The sequence below is a fragment of the Oncorhynchus mykiss genome, chromosome 23, assembly GCF_057628025.1.
Source record: "Oncorhynchus mykiss isolate SJ-2025 chromosome 23, ASM5762802v1, whole genome shotgun sequence".
Classification (NCBI taxonomy): domain Eukaryota; kingdom Metazoa; phylum Chordata; class Actinopteri; order Salmoniformes; family Salmonidae; genus Oncorhynchus; species Oncorhynchus mykiss.
In genome coordinates, this window is record NC_143044.1 from 63849571 (window position 1) to 63873327 (window position 23757).

The 23757-nt window shown below is 46.5% G+C and overlaps 1 protein-coding gene across 9 annotated transcripts in view; it reads left to right on the top strand.

Annotated features, from left to right (window-relative positions):
• The window catches only part of jmjd1cb (jumonji domain containing 1Cb), a 242200-nt gene that overhangs the window by 206653 nt on the left and 11790 nt on the right, over positions 1–23757 (top strand). For 5 of the 9 annotated variants that reach the window (XM_090217898.1, XM_090217894.1, XM_090217895.1 and 2 more), the window contains 7 exons: positions 1907–2075; positions 4006–4096; positions 6514–6644; positions 8136–8258; positions 10915–11054; positions 12890–13069; positions 22653–22784. In XM_090217898.1, the coding sequence (XP_090074024.1) occupies positions 1907–2075; positions 4006–4096; positions 6514–6644; positions 8136–8258; positions 10915–11054; positions 12890–13069; positions 22653–22784 (966 nt within the window). The remainder of the gene's footprint in view (positions 1–1906; positions 2076–4005; positions 4097–6513; positions 6645–8135; positions 8259–10914; positions 11055–12889; positions 13070–22652; positions 22785–23757) is intronic. The other 4 variants (XM_090217893.1, XM_090217897.1, XM_090217901.1 and 1 more) reach the window with 1 other exon arrangement.

Below are 23757 nucleotides of genomic sequence, written 5' to 3' on the forward strand. Positions count from 1 at the left end.
ATGCGATTATCTGAGGACAGCGGCCCGCATACAACAGCATGAAAAACATATTTCAACCAGGCAGGTGCGCCACGAAAGGCAGAAATAGCGGTATAATTAATGCCTTACCTTTGAAGATCTTCTTCTGTTGGCACTCCAAAAGGTCCCAGTTACATCACAAATGGTCCTTTTGTTCTTTTGTTTAGCTGGCGCGCTTCAGTCAATAGTCCATCCAGTTTCCCTCCATCAAAATGCATAGCATACCAAATGAATCCCAAACGTTACTAATAACATTTTCCAAACAAGTCAAACAACGTTTATAATCAAACCTTAGGTACCTTAATATGTAAATAAACTATAACATTTAAGACGGAGAATTGTTATTGTCTTTACCGGAGAAAAATACCAAAATAGCAAAGAACGCTCTCTCTTCCACACGCTTGGAAACACTACAGCCAAAATGGGAGCCACCTAGAAAAACTAGTATTTCTGGCTCATTTTTCCAAAAAACAGCCTGAAACTCTGTCTAAAGACTGTTGAGATCTAGTGGAAGCCCTAGGAACTGCGAACTGAGAGGATATCGCCTTATCATAAAAGTCACAGCCATTGAAAACAGTGGTAAGCTGAACATTTGGGGGGGGGGGGATGGTTTGTCCTCGGGGTTTCGCCTGCCATATCAGTTCTGTTATACTCACAGACATCATTTGAACAGTTTTAGAAACTTATATGCATATCCTGGCTTCTGGGCCTGAGTAACAGGCAGTTTACTTTGGGCACGCTTTTCATCCGGACGTGAAAATACTGCTAGTATATACTGGCTAGTATCACTGCCCTGGATAGTATCACTGCTAGTATCACTACCCAAGAGAGGTTAAAGAGCAGTGATAGTATCACTACCCAAGAGAGGTTAAAGAGCAGTGATAGTATCACTACCCAAGAGAGGTTAAAGAGCAGTGATAGTATCACGACCCAAGAGAGGTTAAAGAGCAGTGATAGTATCACTACCCAAGAGAGGTTAAAGAGCAGTGATATTATCACTACCCAAGAGAGGTTAAAGAGCAGTGATAGTATCACTACCCAAGTGAGGTTAAAGAGCAGTGATAGTATCACTACCCAAGAGAGGTTAAAGAGCAGTGATAGTATCACTACCCAAGAGAGGTTAAAGAGCAGTGATAGTATCACTACCCAAGAGAGGTTAAAGAGCAGTGATAGTATCACTACCCAAGAGAGGTTAAAGAGCAGTGATAGTATCACTGCCCAAGAGAGGTTAAAGAGCAGTGATAGTATCACTACCCAAGAGAGGTTAAAGAGCAGTGATAGTATCACTACCCAAGAGAGGTTAAAGAGCAGTGATAGTATCACTACCCAAGAGAGGTTAAAGAGCAGTGATAGTATCACTACCCAAGAGAGGTTAAAGAGCAGTGATAGTATCACTACCCAAGAGAGGTTAAAGAGCAGTGATAGTAGCACTACCCAAGAGAGGTTAAAGAGCAGTGATAGTATCACTACCCAAGAGAGGTTCAAGAGCAGTGATAGTATCACTACCCAAGAGAGGTTAAAGAGCAGTGATAGTATCACTACCCAAGAGAGGTTAAAGAGCAGTGATAGTATCACTACCCAAGAGAGGTTAAAGAGCAGTGATAGTATCACTACCCAAGAGAGGTTAAAGAGCAGTGATAGTAGCACTACCCAAGAGAGGTTAAAGAGCAGTGATAGTATCACTACCCAAGAGAGGTTAAAGAGCAGTGATAGTATCACTACCCAAGAGAGGTTAAAGAGCAGTGATAGTATCACTACCCAAGAGAGGTTAAAGAGCAGTGATAGTAGCAAGAGCAGTCTGCGGGTTTCTTCTTTTTTCTCATTTTGTAAAAAATGTGACGATTTCAACGTTATAACAACAACTACTGTACTGTCTTGTCTTCTCCAGCCTGTCCTGGTGACTGGGCTCCATAAGCCTCTGAATGCAGCTCTGTGGAAGGCGGACAGCTTCAACCTGGAGTTTGCTGACCATCAGGGAGACCTGCTGAACTGTAAAGATGGACTTGTCTCGAACTCTGGAATCAACGAGTTCTGGGACGGCTTCGAGGACCTCACCAGTGAGTAGCCTTCATCACTTATCAGGTTATTGATCCAGGACCTCACCAGTGAGTAGTCTTCATCATTTATCAGGTTATTGATAATGATAGTATAGAGTATTCATATTATTAGTAATTAAGTATATTGATGATATACACTGAGTATTCAAAACATTAAGAGCTCCTGTCCAACTCTATTAAGGTGTTCTTAATGTTTTGTACACTAAGTGTCTACCCGGAGTATACCAAACACTAAGTGTCGACCCGGAGAATACCAAACACTAAGTGTCGACCCGGAGAATACCAAACACTAAGTGTCAACCCGGAGAATACCAAACACTAAGTGTCGACCCGGAGAATACCAAACACTAAGTGTCGACCCGGAGAATACCAAACACTAAGTGTCGACCCGGAGAATACCAAACACTAAGTGTCGACCCGGAGTATACCAAACACTAAGTGTCTACCCGGAGTATACCAAACATTAGGAACACCTTCCTAATATTGAGTTGAACCCCCTTTTGCCCTCAGAACAGTCTCAGTTCGTTGGGTCATGGACTCTACAAGGTGTCAAAAGCGTTCCACAGGGATGCTGGCCAGTGTTGAATCCAATGCTTCCCACCGTTGTCAAGTTGGCCTGATGTCCTCTGGGTAGTGGACCATTCTTGATATACAGTGCATTTACACATTTTGTTACGTTAGATTTATTCTAAACTGGATAAAACATTCTGTACACAATACCCCATAATGACAAAGTGAAAACAGGTTTTTAGAAAATGTTGCTAATTAAAAAAATATATATATAACTTATTTACGTAAGTATTCAGACCCTTTGCTATGTGACTCGAAATTGAGCTCAGGTGCATCCTGTTTACATTGATCATCCTTGATGTTTTTACCACAGTACATGTGGTAAATTCAATTGATTGGACATGATTTGGCAAGGCACACACACCTGTCTGTATAAGGTCCCACAGTTGACAGTGCATGTCTGAGCAAAAACCAGGCCATGAGGTTGAAGGAATTGTCCGTAGAGCTCCGAGACAGGATGACACACATTGCACAGATCTGGGGTAGGATACCAAAAAAAAAAGATTCTGCAGCATTGAAGTTCCCCAAGAACACAGTGGCATCATTCTTAAATTGGAGAAGTTTGGAACCACCAAGACTCTCCCTAGACCTGGCTGCCCAGCCAAACTGAGCAATCGGGGGAGAAGGGCCTTGGTCTGGGAGGTGACCAAGAACCCGATGGTCACTCTGACAGAGCTCCAGAGTTCCTCTGTAGAGATGGGAGAAGCTTCCAGAAGGACAACCATCTCTGCAGCACTTCACCAATCAGGCCTTTATGGTAGAGTGGCCAGATGGTAGCCACTCCTCATTAAAAGGAACATGACAGCCCACTTGGAGTTTTCTAAAAAGGCACCTCAAGGACTTTCAGACCATGACAAACAAGATTCTCTGGTCTGGTGGATCCAAAATTGAAATTCTTGGCCTGAATGCCATGGGTCACGTCTGGAGAAAACATGGCACCATCCCTACGGTGAAGCATGGTGGTGGCAGCATCATGCTGTGGGGATGACGCCCACATCATAGCTAAGAATGGGCGACAGCTCATTGCTAACTCTGACACACTGAGTTCTGCCTTCAAGGTATGATTTCATCCATCTCAAGGCATCGGGGGAAAGTTTAACTTGGACAATTATGTGATGAAAACCTGATGGTTAACAGTATCAAACGCCTTCCTTAGGTCCAGAAAACACAGCCCCAACAACGCCCCCTTTGTCCATCTTGGACTTGACATTTTCCTGAAGAAAGCAGTGTATGTTGTTGTATATTAGTTATAATACCAATGCATTGATTATGTCAATGTTTACAGGAAAGCATCTTTCCCTATCTATACTCTTACTAAAGTCTCCTGTGTTGTCCCCTGTGTTCTCTCCCCCACTCTCAGAGAGACCCAAGTCTAAAGACGGAGACACCGTGGTGTACAGGCTGAAGGACTGGCCATCAGGAGAGGAGTTCATGGCCCTGATGCCTTCCAGGTAGGCCTAGGCCAACTCATCATAGCCAAGCACAGTCATAGTCATGGTGATTCTCCACAGTCTACTGTTTTGTCTGGGCAGTAGGTCCAGTAGATCCAGCAATATAACACTGTCTATTAAATCTAGTAGATCCAGCTATATAACACTGTCTAGTAGATCCAGCTATATAACACTGTCTAGTAGGTCCAGTAGATCCAGCTATATAACAATGTCTAGTAGATCCAGCTATATAACACTGTCTAGTAGATCCAGCTATATAACACTGTCTAGTAGATCCAGCTATATAACACTGTCTAGTAGATCCAGCTATACAACACGGTCTAGTAGATCCAGCTATAACACACTGTCTAGTAGATCCAGCTATATAACCCTGTCTAGTAGATCCAGCTATATAACACTGTCTAGTAGATCCAGCTATATAACACTGTCTAGTAGATCCAGCTATATCACACTGTCTAGTAGATCCAGCTATATCACACTGTCTAGTAGATCCAGCTATATCACACTGTCTAGTATATCCAGCTATATCACACTGTCTAGTATATCCAGCTATATCACACTGTCTAGTAGAGCCAGCTATATAACACTGTCTAGTAGATCCAGCTAGCTATATAACACTGTCTAGTAGATCCAGCTATATAACACTGTCTAGTAGATCCAGCTATATAACACTGTCTAGTAGATCCAGCTAAAAAACACTGTCTAGTAGATCCAGCTATGTAACACTGTCTAGTAGATCCAGTAGATCCAGCTATGTAACACTGTCTAGTAGGTCCAGTAGATCCAGCTATATAACACTGTCTAGTATATCCAGCTATATAACACTGTCTAGTAGATCCAGCTATATAACACTGTCGAGTAGATCCAGCTATATAACGCTGTCTAATAGATCCAGCTAAATAACGCTGTCTAATAGATCCAGCTATATAACAATGTCTAGTAGATCCAGTAGATCCAGCTATATAACACTGTCTAGTAGGTCCAGTAGATCCAGCTATATAACACTGTCTAGTAGATCCAGCTATGTAACACTGTCTAGTAGATCCAGCTATGTAACACTGTCTAGTAGATCCAGCTATATAACACTGTCTAGTAGATCCAGCTATATAACACTGTCTAGTAGGTCCAGCTATATAACACTATCTAGTAGATCCAGCTATAATACACTGTCTAGTAGATCCAGTAGATACAGCTATATAACACTGTCTAGTAGATCCAGCTGTATAAGATCCAGTAGGTCCAGCTATATAACACTGTCTAGTAGATCCAGCTGTATAAGATCCAGTAGGTCCAGCTATATAACACTGTCTAGTAGATCTAGCTATAATACACGGTCTAGTTGATCCAGTAGATCCAGCTATATAACACTGTCTAGTAGATCCAGCTATATAACACTGTCTAGTAGATCCAGCTATATAACACTGTCTAGTAGATCCAGTAGATCCAGCTATATAACCCTGTCTAGTAGATCCAGCTATATAACCCTGTCTAGTAGATCCAGCTATATAACACTGTCTAGTAGATCCAGCTATATAACACTGTCTAGTAGATCCAGCTATATAACACTGTCTAGTAGATCCAGCTATATAACACTGTCTAGTAGATCCAGTAGATCCAGCTATATAACCCTGTCTAGTAGATCCAGCTATATCACACTGTCTAGTAGATCCAGCTATATCACACTGTCTAGTAGATCCAGCTATATCACACTGTCTAGTAGATCCAGCTATATAACACTGTCTAGTAGATCCAGCTATATAACACTGTCTAGTAGATCCAGCTATATAACACTGTCTAGTAGATCCAGCTATATAACACTGTCTAGTAGATCCAGTAGATCCAGCTATATAACCCTGTCTAGTAAATCCAGCTATATAACACTGTCTAGTAGATCCAGCTATATAACACTGTCTAGTAGATCCAGCTATATAACACTGTCTAGTAGATCCAGCTATATAACACTGTCTAGTAGATCCAGCTATATAACACTGTCTAGTAGATCCAGCTATATAACACTGTCTAGTAGATCCAGCTATATAACACTGTCTAGTAGATCCAGCTATATAACACTGTCTAGTAGATCCAGTAGGTCCAGCTATATAACACTGTCTAGTAGATCCAGTAGGTCCAGCTATATAACACTGTCTAGTTAGTAGATCCAGTAGGTCCAGCTATATAACACTGTCTAGTAGATCCAGTAGATCCAGCTATGTAACACTGTCTAGTAGATCCAGTAGGTCCAGCTATGTAACACTGTCTAGTAGATCCAGTAGGTCCAGCTATGTAACACTGTCTAGTAGATCCAGCTATGTAACACTGTCTTGTAGGTCAAGTAGATCCAGCTGTATAACGCTCTCTCTCGCTGTTTTCTCTCTTTGTGTCGTCTGTCTGGTCTGGTCTGGTCTGGTCTTGTCTAGGTATGATGACCTGATGAGGAATCTGCCCCTGCCTGAGTATTGTGACCCTGAAGGGAACCTCAACCTGGCCTCTCATCTGCCCAGCTTCTTCGTACGCCCAGACCTCGGACCACGCCTCTGCTGTGCTTATGGTACGAGCGTTCATTTAACATCGACCAGGCCTCAGGTCACTGTCAATGAACAGGCCTCAGGCCTCAGGTCACTGTCAATGAACAGGCCTCAGGTCACTGTCAATGAACATTCCTCAGGTCACTGTCAATGAACATTCCTCAGGTCACTGTCAATGAACGGGCCTCAGGTCTCAGGTCACTGTCAATGAACGGGCCTCAGGTCACTGTCAATGAACGGGCCTCAGGCCTCAGGTCACTGTCAATGAACGGGCCTCAGGCCTCAGGTCACTGTCAATGAACGGGCCTCAGGTCACTGTCACTGTCAATGAACGGGCCTCAGGTCACTGTCACTGTCAATGAACGGGCCTCAGGTCACTGTCACTGTCAATGAACGGGCCTCAGGTCACTCACTGTCAATGAACGGGCCTCAGGTCACTCACTATCAATGAACGGGCCTCAGGTCTCAGGTCACTCACTGTCAATGAAAGGGCCTCAGGTCTCAGGTCACTGTCAGTGAACCGGCCTCAGGTCACTGTCAATGAACGGGCCTCAGGTCACTGTCAATGAACGGGCCTCAGGTCTCAGGTCACTGTCAATGAATGGGCCTCAGGTCACTGTCACTGTCAATGAACAGGCCTCAGGTCACTGTCAATGTCAATGAACGGGCCTCAGGTCTCAGGTCACTGTCAATGAACGGACCTCAGGTCTCAGGTCACTGTCAGTGAACCGGCCTCAGGTCTCAGGTCACTGTCAGTGAACCGGCCTCAGGTCTCAGGTCATTGTCAATGAACCGGCCTCAGGTCTCAGGTCACTGTCAGTGAACCGGCCTCAGGTCTCAGGTCATTGTCAATGAACCGGCCTCAGGTCACTGTCAGTGAACCGGCCTCAGGTCTCAGGTCACTGTCAATGAACCGGCCTCAGGTCTCAGGTCACTGTCAGTGAACCGACCTCAGGTCTCAGGTCATTGTCAATGAACCGGCCTCAGGTCTCAGGTCACTGTCAGTGAACCGGCCTCAGGTCTCAGGTCACTGTCAGTGAACCGGCCTCAGGTCTCAGGTCACTGTCAGTGAACCGGCCTCAGGTCTCAGGTCACTGTCAGTGAACCGGCCTCAGGTCTCAGGTCACTGTCAGTGAACCGGCCTCAGGTCTCAGGTCACTGTCAGTGAACCGGCCTCAGGTCTCAGGTCACTGTCAGTGAACCGGCCTCAGGTCTCAGGTCACTGTCAGTGAACCGGCCTCAGGTCTCAGGTCACTGTCAGTGAACCGGACTCAGGTCTCAGGTCACTGTCAGTGAACCGGACTCAGGTCTCAGGTCACTGTCAATGCTACACCATCAATATGTGTTTCATTGAAACCTAACAAAGCAGAAATGGAACATGAATGCTGGAATTAAAATGAAAGCAAGACATAGTTTATTCTGAGTTCAATGTCTACTGATAGAGGTCAGATTATCTCCGGAAGCCTTGAATACACATCAACAGCATGCTGAAGCTTCCTCCTCTCTCCCTGTAGGAGTGGCAGCGTCTCAGGAGCAGGACTTTGGGACAGCCAACCTTCACAGGGAGGTCTCTGACATCGTCTCTGTCCTGGTGTACGTAGGAGTGGCCAAGGGGAACGGAGTCCTGTCCAAGACGGGTAAGAAACTAACCAACCCTGGGCCCTCCCAACCCTCTATATAGTCAATAGATAACCAACACTGGGCTGTGCTCTGTATAGTCAATAGATAACCAACACTGGGCTGTGCTCTATATAGTCAATAGATAACCAACACTGGGCTGTGCTCTGTATAGTCAATATATTACCAACACTGGGCTGTGCTCTATATAGTCAATAGATAACCAACACTGGGCTGTGCTCTGTATAGTCAATATATTACCAACACTGGGCTGTGCTCTGTATAGTCAATAGATAAACAACACTGGGCTGTGCTCTGTATAGTCAATAGATAACCAACACTGGGCTGTGCTCTATATAGTCAATAGATAACCAACACTGGGCTGTGCTCTATATAGTCAATAGATAACCAACACTGGGCTGTGCTCTATATAGTCAATAGATAACCAACACTGGGCTGTGCTCTGTATAGTCAATAGATAAACAACACTGGGCTGTGCTCTATATAGTCAATAGATAACCAACACTGGGCTGTGCTCTATATAGTCAATATATTACCAACACTGGGCTGTGCTCTATATAGTCAATAGATAACCAACACTGGGCTGTGCTCTGTATAGTCAATAGATAACCAACACTGGGCTGTGCTCTATATAGTCAATAGATAACCAACACTGGGCTGTGCTCTGTATAGTCAATAGATAAACAACACTGGGCTGTGCTCTGTATAGTCAATAGATAACCAACACTGGGCTGTGCTCTATATAGTCAATAGATAACCAACACTGGGCTGTGCTCTGTATAGTCAATATATTACCAACACTGGGCTGTGCTCTGTATAGTCAATAGATAAACAGAACTGGGCTGTGCTCTGTATAGTCAATAGATAAACAACACTGGGCTGTGCTCTGTATAGTCAATAGATAACCAACACTGGGCTGTGCTCTGTATAGTCAATATATTACCAACACTGGGCTGTGCTCTGTATAGTCAATAGATAAACAACACTGGGCTGTGCTCTGTATAGTCAATAGATAAACAACACTGGGCTGTGCTCTGTATAGTCAATATATTACCAACACTGGGCTGTGCTCTATATAGTCAATAGATAACCAACACTGGGCTGTGCTCTATATAGTCAATAGATAACCAACACTGGGCTGTGCTCTGTATAGTCAATAGATAACCAACACTGGGCTGTGCTCTATATAGTCAATAGATAACCAACACTGGGCTGTGCTCTATATAGTCAATAGATAACCAACACTGGGCTGTGCTCTATGTAGTCAATAGATAATCAACACTGGGCTGTGCTCTGTATAGTCAATAGATAACCAACCCTGGGCTGTGCTCTGTATAGTCAATAGATAACCAACACTGGGCTGTGCTCTGTATAGTCAATAGATAACCAACACTGGGCTGTGCTCTGTAAAGTCCAGTCTGAAGTGGTGAGACAGGGGTTACTGAAGTCTGAAGTGTTGAGACAGGGGTTACTGAAGTCTGAAGTGTTGAGACAGGGGTTACTGAAGTCTGAAGTGGTGAGACAGGGGTTACTGAAGTCTGAAGTGGTGAGACAGAGGTTAATGAAGTCTGAAGTGGTGAGACAGAGGTTACTGAAGTCCTGTTCCACTCTGAAGTGTTTGGAGTCCTTGGACTCTCTCTCTCTCTCTCTCTCTCTCTCTGGTCTTGTCCTGTACCTGGGACTCTCTCTCTCTCTTGTCCTGTCCTGGGACTCTCTCTCTCTTGTCCTGGGACTCTCTCTCTCTGGTCCTGTCCTGGGACTCTCTCTCTCTAGTCCTGTCCTGGGACTCTCTCTCTGGTCCTGTCCTGTACCTGGGACTCTCTCTCTCTGGTCCTGTCCTGTACCTGGGACTCTCTCTATTGTCCTGTCCTGGGACTCTCTCTCTGGTCCTGTCCTGGGACTCTCTCTCTGGTCCTGTCCTGTCCCTGGGACTCTTTCTCTCTGGTCTTGTCCTGTACCTGGGACTCTCTCTCTCTCTCTTGTCCTGTCCTGGGACTCTCTCTCTCTGGTCCTGTCCTGGGACTCTCTCTCTCTGGTCCTGTCCTGTACCTGGGACCCTCTCTCTCTCTCTCCTCATCACTATTCATTACAGACAGACACCCTCTGTGCTCAGTCTCTCTCTCATCACTATTCATTACAGACACATTCTCTCTCTCTCTCTCTCTCTCTCCTCATCACTATTCATTAGACAGACACCCTCTGCGCTCAGTCTCTCTCTCTCTCTCTCTCTCCTCATCACTATTCATTAGACAGACACCCTCTGCGCTCAGTCTCTCTCTCATCACTATTCATTACAGACACATTTTCTCTCTCTCTCTCTCTCTCCTCATCACTATTCATTAGACAGACACCCTCTGTGCTGTCTCTCTCTCTCTCTCCTCATCACTATTCATTACAGACACATTTTCTCTCTCTCTCTCTCTCTCCTCATCACTATTCATTAGACAGACACCCTCTGTGCTGTCTCTCTCTCTCTCTCTCTCCTCAGCACTATTCATTAGACAGACACCCTCTGTGCTCAGTCTCTCTCTCATCACTATTCATTTTTAAGGGATGTTGATGCTTGTGTCAGCGAGCCCCGCCTCTCTGTGTTGTCAATATACAGCAGACTCTGAGATGTGTGGTGTTTGAACTCCCACTGTGTTTGTGTTGCAGGAGTGTTGAAGAGACTGGAGGAGGAAGACTTGGACGACAGCGTGAAGAAGAGATTAAAGGATTCCAGCGAGACGCCTGGAGCCTTGTGGCACATCTACATTAGCAAAGATGTGGAGAAAATTAAAGACTTTCTGCACAAGGTTATTCTCACTTTAATATGTTCTCTGTCTGTCTGGCCCTCTGGCTGGCTCTCTGTCTCTCTGTCTGGCCCTATGGCTGGCTCTCTGTCTCTCTGTCTGGCCCTCTGGCTGGCTCGCTGTCTCTCTGGCTGGCTGTCTGGCTGTCTGGCCCTCTGGCTGGCTCTCTGTCTCTCTGGTTGGCTGCCTGGCTCTCTGGCTGGCTCTCTGTCTCTCTGGCTGGCTGTCTGGCTGGCCCTCTGGCTGTCCCTCAGTCTGGCTCTCTGTCTGGCTGGCTCTCTGGCTGTCTGTCACACTCACATATATATTCAAGTGGCTTTATTGTCATGGGAAACATATGATAACATTGCCAAAGCAAGTAAAATAGATAATCAACAAAAGTGAAATGAACAGTAAACATTACACTCACAGAAGTTCCAAAAGAATAAAGACATTTCAAATGTCATATTATGTCTATATACAGTGTTGTAACGATGTGCAAATAGTTAAAGTACAAAAGGGAAAATGAACAAACATAAATACAGAGCATTCAGAAAGTATTCAGACCCCTTGACGTTCCCCACATCCCTCCATGCCACAGGCCCACTACAAAACAGACCAAATGAATCCTTTTCCTCATCAGTCCACACACATCACCCCTCAATGACAAAACAAGTCTAACAGAAATACCCCATCTACATAACATTCAGACCCTTTGCTATGAGACTTGAAATTAAGTTCAGGTGCATCCTGTTTCCATTGATCATCCTTGATCATCCAGGTCAGATTCAGGTCAGATTCAGGACAGGACCAGGTCAGATTCAGGATAGGACCAGGTCAGATTCAGGACAGGACCAGGTCAGATTCAGGATAGGACCAGGTCAGATTCAGGATAGGACCAGGTCAGATTCAGGACCAGTTCAGAATCAAGACAGGACCAGGTCAGATTCAGGATAGGACCAGGTCAGATTCAGGACAGCACCAGGTTAGATTCAGGACAGCACCAGGTTAGATTCAGGACAGCACCAGGTCAGATTCAGGACAGCACCAAGTCAGATTAGGAAAGGACCAGGTCAGATTCAGGACAGGACAGGACAGGTCAGATTCAGGATAGGACCAGGTCAGATTCAGGACAGGACCAGCTCAGATTCAGGACAGCACCAAGTCAGATTCAGGACAGGATCAGGTCAGATTCAGGACAGGACCAGGTCAGAATCAAGACAGGACCAGTTTTACTATGAGACACAGCAGCCCAGCATCACGTCTCTCTCCTCCCCTCCTCCTCTCTCCACTGTAGTCTGTCCGTCTGTCTGTGGTCTGTCTGTCTGTGGTCTGTCTGTCTGTGGTCTGTCTGTCTGTGGTCTGTCTGTCTGTGGTCTGTCTGTCTGTGGTCTGTCTGTCTGTGGTCTGTCTGTCTGTGGTCTGTCTGTCTGTGGTCCGTCTGTCTGTGGTCCGTCTGTCCGCCCGTCTGTCTGTCTGTCCGTCCGTCCGTCCGTCCGTCCGTCCGTCCGTGGTCTGTCCGTCCGTCTGTCCGTCCGTCCGTCTGTCTGTCCGTCCGTCTGTGTTCTGTCCGTCTGTCTGTGGTCTGTCCGTCTGTCTGTGGTCTGTCTGTCCGTCCGTCTGTCTGTCCGTCTGTGGTCTGTCCGTCCGTCTGTGGTCTGTCCGTCCGTCCGTCTGTCCGCCCGTCTGTGGTCTGTCCGTCCGTCCGTCTGTCCGCCCGTCTGTGGTCTGTCCGTCCGTCCGTCTGTCCGCCCGTCTGTGGTCTGTCCGTCCGTCCGTCTGAATTAGCTCATCAGTCTAACCTCTCCTGTGTAGTTTCTGTGTATAATCTTAGCTGTGTGTTCTTCATGTGTTGTCAGCAGGTTGCTAAGGAGCAGGGGGCGGAGATTTCAGCAGAGCACGACCCAATCAGAGAGCCGGGCTGGTACCTGAGCAGGAAGTTGCGTCAGCGTCTGTGGGAGGAGCATGATGTGCAGGGCTTGACCGTGGTTCAGTTCCTGGGGGACTCTGTCCTCATCCCGGCCGGGGCGCTGCACCAGGTACCTCTGGTAGATTTAGTTTGTACGTTTTTATTAAACACTTATATAAGAACGACGAGAGACACAACACGACAACAACATGACAACAACACTACATAAAGACCTAAGACAACAACACTACATAAAGACCTAAGACAACAACACTACATAAAGACCTAAGACAACAACACTACATAAAGACCTAAGACAACAACACTACATAAAGACCTAAGACAACAACACTACATAAAGACCTAAGACAACAACATGACATAAAGACCTAAGACAACAACACTACATAAAGACCTAAGACAACAACATGGCAACAACACAACATGACAACAACACAACATGACAACAACACTACATAAAGACCTAAGACAACAACATGACAACAACACTACATAAAGACCTAAGACAACAACACTACATAAAGACCTAAGACAACAACACTACATAAAGACCTAAGACAACAACATGACATAAAGACCTAAGACAACAACACTACATAAAGACCTAAGACAACAACACTACATAAAGACCTAAGACAACAACACTACATAAAGACCTAAGACAACAACACTACATAAAGACCTAAGACAACAACACTACATAAAGACCTAAGACAACAACACTACATAAAGACCTAAGACAACAACACTACATAAAGACCTAAGACAACAACACTACATAAAGACCTAAGACAACAACACTACATAAAGACCTAAGACAACAACATTACAAAAAGACCTAAGACAACAACACTACATAAAGACCTAAGACAACAACATGGCAACAACACAACATGACAACAACACTACATAAAGACCTAAGACAACAACATGACAACAACACTACCTAAAGACCTAAGACAACAACATGACAACAACACTACATAAAGACCTAAGACAACAACATGGCAACAACACAACATGACAACAACACAACATGACAACACCACTACATAAAGACCTAAGACAACAACATGACAACAACACTACATAAAGACCTAAGACAACAACATGGCAACAACACAACAACACTACATAAAGACCTAAGACAACAACATGACAACAACACAACATGACAACAACACTACATAAAGACCTAAGACAACAACACTACATAAAGACCTAAGACAACAACACTACATAAAGACCTAAGACAACAACACTACATAAAGACCTAAGACAACAACACTACATAAAGACCTAAGACAACAACACTACATAAAGACCTAAGACAACAACACTACATAAAGACCTAAGACAACAACACTACAAAAAGACCTAAGACAACAACACTACATAAAGACCTAAGACAACAACATGGCAACAACACAACATGACAACAACACTACATAAAGACCTAAGACAACAACATGACAACAACACTACCTAAAGACCTAAGACAACAACATGACAACAACACTACATAAAGACCTAAGACAACAACATGGCAACAACACAACATGACAACAACACAACATGACAACACCACTACATAAAGACCTAAGACAACAACATGACAACAACACTACATAAAGACCTAAGACAACAACATGGCAACAACACAACAACACTACATAAAGACCTAAGACAACAACATGGCAACAACACAACATGACAACAACACTACATAAAGACCTAAGACAACAACATGACAACAACACTACCTAAAGACCTAAGACAACAACATGACAACAACACTACATAAAGACCTAAGACAACAACATGGCAACAACACAACATGACAACAACACAACATGACAACACCACTACATAAAGACCTAAGACAACAACATGACAACAACACTACATAAAGACCTAAGACAACAACATGGCAACAACACAACAACACTACATAAAGACCTAAGACAACAACATGACAACATCACAACATGACAACAACACTACATAAAGACCTAAGACAACAACATGACAACAACACTACCTAAAGACCTAAGACAACAACATGACAACAACACAACATGACAACAACACAACAACAACACTACATAAAGACCTAAGACAACAACATGACAACAACACAACATGACAACAACACAACATGACAACAACACTACATAAAGACCTAAGACAACAACATGGCAACAACACAACATGACAACAACATGGCAACAACACAACATGACAACAACATGTCAACAACACATGACAACAACACAACAACAACATGGCAACAACACAACATGACAACAACATGGCAACAACACAACATGACAACACAACATGACAACAACATGGCAACAACACAACATGACAACAACATGGCAACAACACAACATGACAACAACACAACATGGCAACAACACAACATGACAACAACACAGCAACAACACAAGATAACCAGGGGAGTCAGTTAAGAACGACGAGAGAGACAACACTACACTACATAAAGACCCAAGACAACAACACAAAATGACAACAACACAACATGACAACAACATGGCAACAACACAACATGACAACAACACAACATGACAACAACATGGCAACAACACAACATGACAACAACACATAGCAACAACACAAGATAACCAGAGGAGTCAGTTAAGAACGACGAGAGAGACAACACTACACTACATAAAGACCTAAGACAACAACATGGCAACAACACAACATGACAACAACACATGACAACAACACAACATGACAACAACATGGCAACAACACAACACAACATGACAACATGGCAACAACACAACATGACAACAACACATAGCAACAACACAACATGACAACAACATGGCAACAACAACATGGCAACAACACATGGCAACAACATGGTAGCAACACAACATGGCAGCAACACAACATGACAACAACATAGCAACAACACAACATGGCAACAACACAACATGACAACAACACAACATGACAACAACATGGCCACAACACAACACAACATGACAACAACACATAGCAACAACACAACATGACAACAACATGGCAACAACACATGGCAACAACATGGTAGCAACACAACATGGCAGCAACACAACATGACAACAACATAGCAACAACACAACATGACAACAACACAGCATGGCAACAACATGGTAGCAACACATGGCAACAACACAACATGGCCAAAACACAACATGGCAACAACACAACATGACAACAACACAACATGACAACAACATGGTAGCAACACATGGCAACAACACAACATGGCCAAAACACAACATGGCCACAACACAACATGGCCACAACACAACATGGCAACAACACAACATGACAACAACATGACAACACATGGCAACAACACAACATGACAACAACATGGTAGCAACAACACAACATGACAACACATGACAAACCCATGGTTGACTCTGCTGTCTCTGTCCCTTTGGGTTCCCCAGGACTGACAACCACTGATACAGTAGACATGACTCTGCTGTCTCTGTCCCTTTGGGTTCCCCAGGACTGACAACCACTGATACAGTAGACATGACTCTGCTGTCTCTGTCCCCTTGGGTTCCCCAGGACCAGGACTGACAACCACTGATACAGTAGACATGACTCTGCTGTCTCTGTCCCCTTGGGTTCCCCAGGACTGACAACCACTGATACAGTAGACATGACTCTGTTGTCTCTGTCCCCTTGGGTTCCCCAGGACTGACAACCACTGATACAGTAGACATGACTCTGCTGTCTCTGTCCCGTTGGGTTCCCCAGGACTGACAACCACTGATACAGTAGACATGACTCTGCTGTCTCTGTCCCCTTGGGTTCCCCAGGACCAGGACTGACAACCACTGATACACTAGACATGACTCTGCTGTCTCTGTCCCTTTGGGTTCCACAGGACCTGGACTGACAACCACTGATACGGTAGACATGACTCTGCTGTCTCTGTCCCCTTGGGTTCCCCAGGACTGACAACCACTGATACAGTAGACATGACTCTGCTGTCTCTGTCCCCTTGGGTTCCCCAGGACTGACAACCACTGATACAGTAGACATGACTCTGCTGTCTCTGTCCCCTTGGGTTCCCCAGGACCAGGACTGACAACCACTGATACACTAGACATGACTCTGCTGTCTCTGTCCCTTTGGGTTCCACAGGACCTGGACTGACAACCACTGATACAGTAGACATGACTCTGCTGTCTCTGTCCCCTTGGGTTCCCCAGGACTGACAACCACTGATACAGTAGACATGACTCTGCTGTCTCTGTCCCCTTGGGTTCCCCAGGACTGACAACCACTGATACAGTAGACATGACGCTGCTGTCTCTGTCCCCTTGGGTTCCCCAGGACTGACAACCACTGATACAGTAGACATGACTCTGCTGTCTCTGTCCCTTTGGGTTCCACAGGACCAGGACTGACAACCACTGATACAGTAGACATGACTCTGCTGTCTCTGTCCCCTTGGGTTCCCCAGGACCAGGACTGACAACCACTGATACAGTAGACATGACTCTGCTGTCTCTGTCCCCTTGGGTTCCCCAGGACCAGGACTGACAACCACTGATACAGTAGACATGACTCTGCTGTCTCTGTCCCTTTGGGTTCCCCAGGACTGACAACCACTGATACAGTAGACATGACTCTGCTGTCTCTGTCCCCTTGGGTTCCCCAGGACTGACAACGACTGATACAGTAGACATAACTCTGCTGTCTCTGTCCCCTTGGGTTCCCCAGGACTGACAACCACTTAAACAGTAGACATGACTCTGCTGTCTCTGTCCCCTTGGGTTCCCCAGGACCAGGACTGACAACCACTGATACAGTAGACATGACTCTGCTGTCTCTGTCCCCTTGGGTTACCCAGGACTGACAACCACTGATACAGTAGACATGGCTCTGCTGTCTCTGTCCCTTTGGGTTCCCCAGGACTGACAACCACTGATACAGTAGACATGACTCTGCTGTCTCTGTCCCTTTCGGTTCCCCAGGACCAGGACTGACAGCCACTGATACAGTAGACATGACTCTGCTGTCTCTGTCCCCTTGGGTTCCCCAGGACTGACAACCACTGATACACTAGACATGACTCTACTGTCTCTGTCCCCTTGGGTTTCCCAGGACCAGGACTGACAACCACTGATACACTAGACATGACTCTGCTGTCTCTGTCCCCTTGGATTCCCCAGGACTGAAAACCACTGATAAAGTAGACAGGACTCTGCTGTCTCTGTCCCCTTGGGTTCCCCAGGACTGACAACCACTGATACAGTAGACATGACTCTGCTGTCTCTGTCCCCTTGGGTTCCCCAGGACCAGGACTGACAACCACTGATACAGTAGACATGACTCTGCTGTCTCTGTCCCCTTGGGTTCCCCAGGACTGACAACCACTGATACAGTAGACATGACGCTGCTGTCTCTGTCCCCTTGGGTTCCCCAGGACTGACAACCACTGATACAGTAGACATGACTCTGCTGTCTCTGTCCCTTTGGGTTCCACAGGACCAGGACTGACAACCACTGATACAGTAGACATGACTCTGCTGTCTCTGTCCCCTTGGGTTCCCCAGGACTGACAACCACTGATACAGTAGACATGACTCTGCTGTCTCTGTCCCCTTGGGTTCCCCAGGACCAGGACTGACAACCACTGATACAGTAGACATGACTCTGCTGTCTCTGTCCCTTTGGGTTCCCCAGGACTGACAACCACTGATACAGTAGACATGACTCTGCTGTCTCTGTCCCCTTGGGTTCCCCAGGACTGACAACCACTGATACAGTAGACATGACTCTGCTGTCTCTGTCCCCTTGGGTTCCCCAGGACTGAAAAGCACTTATACAGTAGACATGACTCTGCTGTCTCTGTCCCCTTGGGTTCCCCAGGACCAGGACTGACAACCACTGATACAGTAGACATGACTCTGCTGTCTCTGTCCCCTTGGGTTCCCCAGGACTGACAACCACTGATACAGTAGACATGACTCTGCTGTCTCTGTCCCTTTGGGTTCCCCAGGACCAGGACTGACAACCACTGATACAGTAGACATGACTCTGCTGTCTCTGTCCCTTTGGGTTCCCCAGGACTGACAACCACTGATACAGTAGACATGACTCTGCTGTCTCTGTCCCCTTGGGTTCCCCAGGACTGACAACGACTGATACAGTAGACATGACTCTGCTGTCTCTGTCCCCTTGGGTTCCCCAGGACTGACAACCACTTAAACAGTAGACATGACTCTGCTGTCTCTGTCCCCTTGGGTTCCCCAGGACCAGGACTGACAACCACTGATACAGTAGACATGACTCTGCTGTCTCTGTCCCCTTGGGTTCCCCAGGACTGACAACCACTGATACAGTAGACATGACTCTGCTGTCTCTGTCCCTTTGGGTTCCCCAGGACCAGGACTGACAGCCACTGATACAGTAGACATGACTCTGCTGTCTCTGTCCCCTTGGGTTCCCCAGGACTGACAACCACTGATACACTAGACATGACTCTACTGTCTCTGTCCCCTTGGGTTCCCCAGGACCAGGACTGACAACCACTGATACACTAGACATGACTCTGCTGTCTCTGTCCCCTTGGATTCCCCAGGACTGAAAACCACTGATAAAGTAGACAGGACTCTGCTGTCTCTGTCCCCTTGGGTTCCCCAGGACTGACAACCACTGATACAGTAGACATGACTCTGCTGTCTCTGTCCCCTTGGGTTCCCCAGGACTGACAACCACTGATACAGTAGACATGACTCTGCTGTCTCTGTCCCCTTGGGTTCCCCAGGACTGACAACCACTGATACAGTAGACATGACGCTGCTGTCTCTGTCCCCTTGGGTTCCCCAGGACTGACAACCACTGATACAGTAGACATGACTCTGCTGTCTCTGTCCCTTTGGGTTCCACAGGACCAGGACTGACAACCACTGATACAGTAGACATGACTCTGCTGTCTCTGTCCCCTTGGGTTCCCCAGGACTGACAACCACTGATACAGTAGACATGACTCTGCTGTCTCTGTCCCTTTGGGTTCCCCAGGACTGACAACCACTGATACAGTAGACATGACTCTGCTGTCTCTGTACCCTTGGGTTCCCCAGGACTGACAACCACTGATACAGTAGACATGACTCTGCTGTCTCTGTCCCCTTGGGTTCCCCAGGACTGACAAGCACTTATACAGTAGACATGACTCTGCTGTCTCTGTCCCCTTGGGTTCCCCAGGACCAGGACTGACAACCACTGATACAGTAGACATGACTCTGCTGTCTCTGTCCCCTTGGGTTCCCCAGGACTGACAACCACTGATACAGTAGATATGGCTCTGCTGTCTCTGTCCCTTTGGGTTCCCCAGGACTGACAACCACTGATACAGTAGACATGACTCTGCTGTCTCTGTCCCTTTGGGTTCCCCAGGACCAGGACTGACAGCCACTTATACAGTAGACATGACTCTGCTGTCTCTGTCCCCTTGGGTTCCCCAGGACTGACAACCACTGATACACTAGACATGACTCTACTGTCTCTGTCCCCTTGGGTTCCCCAGGACCAGGACTGACAACCCCTGATACACTAGACATGACTCTGCTGTCTCTGTCCCCTTGGATTCCCCAGGACTGAAAACCACTGATACAGTAGACATGACTCAGCTGTCTCTGTCCCCTTGGGTTCCCCAGGACTGACAACCACTGATACAGTAGACATGACTCTGCTGTCTCTGTCCCCTTGGGTTCCCCAGGACCAGGACTGACAACCACTGATACAGTAGACATGACTCTGCTGTCTCTGTCCCTTTGGGTTCCCCAGGACTGACAACCACTGATACAGTAGACATGACTCTGCTGTCTCTGTCCCCTTGGGTTCCCCAGGACTGACAACCACTGATACAGTAGACATGACTCTGCTGTCTCTGTCCCCTTGGGTTCCCCAGGACTGACAACCACTGATACAGTAGACATGACTCTGCTGTCTCTGTCCCCTTGGGTTCCCCAGGACCAGGACTGACAACCACTGATACAGTAGACATGACTCTGCTGTCTCTGTCCCCTTGGGTTCCCCAGGACTGACAACCACTGATACAGTAGACATGGCTCTGCTGTCTCTGTCCCTTTGGGTTCCCCAGGACTGACAACCACTGATACAGTAGACATGACTCTGCTGTCTCTGTCCCTTTGGGTTCCCCAGGACCAGGACTGACAGCCACTTATACAGTAGACATGACTCTGCTGTCTCTGTCCCCTTGGGTTCCCCAGGACTGACAACCACTGATACACTAGACATGACTCTACTGTCTCTGTCCCCTTGGGTTCCCCAGGACCAGGACTGACAACCCCTGATACACTAGACATGACTCTGCTGTCTCTGTCCCCTTGGATTCCCCAGGACTGAAAACCACTGATACAGTAGACATGACTCTGCTGTCTCTGTCCCCTTGGGTTCCCCAGGACTGACAACCACTGATACAGTAGACATGACTCTGCTGTCTCTGTCCCCTTGGGTTCCCCAGGACCAGGACTGACAACCACTGATACAGTAGACATGACTCTGCTGTCTCTGTCCCTTTGGGTTCCCCAGGACTGACAACCACTGATACACTAGACATGACTCTGCTGTCTCTGTCCCCTTGGGTTCCCCAGGACTGACAACCACTGATACAGTAGACATGACTCTGCTGTCTCTGTCCCCTTGGGTTCCCCAGGACTGACAAGCACTTATACAGTAGACATGACTCTGCTGTCTCTGTCCCCTTGGGTTCCCCAGGACCAGGACTGAGAACCACTGATACAGTAGACATGACTCTGCTGTCTCTGTCCCCTTGGGTTCCCCAGGACTGACAACCACTGATACAGTAGACATGACTCTGCTGTCTCTGTCCCCTTGGGTTCCCCAGGACTGACAACCACTGATACAGTAGACATGACTCTGCTGTCTCTGTCCCCTTGGGTTCCCCAGGACCAGGACTGACAACCACTGAAACCTGATCACATATCCCCTTAGTACCTGTCCCACCTTGTGTTGGCCTCATGTTATACTTCTCCCTCTGTCTCTTTATGTCTCTCTCTCTCTGACCCAATTTCCCTCTCTTTCGGTCTCTCTCTCCCTCTTCTTATCTTGTTTCTGTAGTCTGCTGTACCAGTGTAGTAGATGTCCAGATTGCCTTGTAGGTGTTATATTGAACTAGTCAGATAAGAGGAGAGCCTACTGCCACTCTGCTCTGTTCTGTTGGAACTCACTGCCTTCTAGTGATAAATGTTCTCAATCCTCTCTCCCCCTCCCTCTCTCTCCCCTTCTCTCTCCCCCTCCCTCTCTCCACTTCTCTCCCCCTCCCTCTCTCCCCCCCTTTCTCTCTCCCTCTCCCCCTTTCTCTCCCCCTCTCCCCCCCTTTCTCTCTCCCTCTCCCCCCCTTTCTCTCTCCCTCTCCCCCCTTTCTCTCTCTCTCTCCCCCTTTTCTCTCCCCTACCCTTCTCTCTCTCCCTCTCCCCTCCCCTTCTCTCTCTTCTCTCTCCCCCTCTCCCCTTCTCTCTCCTCTCCCCCCTCTCCCCTTCTCTCTCCTCTCCCCCTTCTCTCTCCTCTCCCCCTTCTCTCTCCTCTCCCCCTTCTTTCTCTCTCCCCCTTTTCTCTCCCCTACCCTTCTCTCTCCTCTCCCCCTCCCCCTCTGACAGGTGCAGAACCTTCACAGTTGTGTCCAGGTGATAAATGACTTTGTGTCTCCAGAGCATGTATTCCACTCCTTCCACCTGACACAGGAACTGAGATCCTCCAGAGAAGAGCCCAACTACGAAGATAAACTACAGGTGGGTTGGCTGTGACCCTGTCCTCTCCTGTTCTCATCTCAATGGGTTTCCCTTTAAAGTGACAATCTGACATTGGTACATCCATATTAGGACTTAAAATGAACTACTTTTTTGTTTGAATCACAGAATGCCCTTTTAATGTCCTCTACATACAGGGGCTTCAGAAATGATTCACACCCCTTGACTTTTCCACATTTTGTTGTGTTACAGCCTGAATTTAAAATTGATTCAATTGAGATTTTGTGTCAAAATACTCCATAATACTTCATCATTTTAAACACAGATTCAACCACAAAGACCATGGAGGTTTTCCATTGCCTCAGGAAGAAGGGCACCTATTGGTAGATGGGAAAAGGCATTGTATATCATGGAGCATGGTGAAATGATTTGGGTGGTGTATCAATATACCCAGTCACTACCAAGATACAGGCGTCCTTACTAACTCAGTTGCTGGAGAAGAAGGAAACCGCTCAGGGATTTTACCATGAGGCTAATGGTGACTTTAAAATAGTTACAGAGTTTAATGGCTGTGACAGGAGAAAACTGAGGATGGATCTACAACATTGTAGTTACTCCACAATACTAACCTAAATGACAGAGGGAAAAGAAGGAAACCTGTACAGAATACAACTATTCCAAAACATGCGTCCTGTTTGCAACAAGGCAGTAAAGAAATACTGCAAAGAAATTAACTTTATGCCCTGAATACAAAGTGTTACGGTTGGTGCAAATCCAACACATCACTGCGTAACACTCTTCATATTTTCATGCATTGTGGTGGCTGCGTCATGTTAGGGGTATGCTTGTCATCGGGAAGGACTAGGGAGTTTTTCAGGATAAAAAAAATAAATGAAATTGAGCTAAGCACAGGCGAAAACCTGGCTGTCTGCTTTCCACCAGACAGTGGGAGATGAATTCGCCTTTCAGCAGGACAATAATCTAAAACACAAGGCCAAATCTACACTGGAGTTTC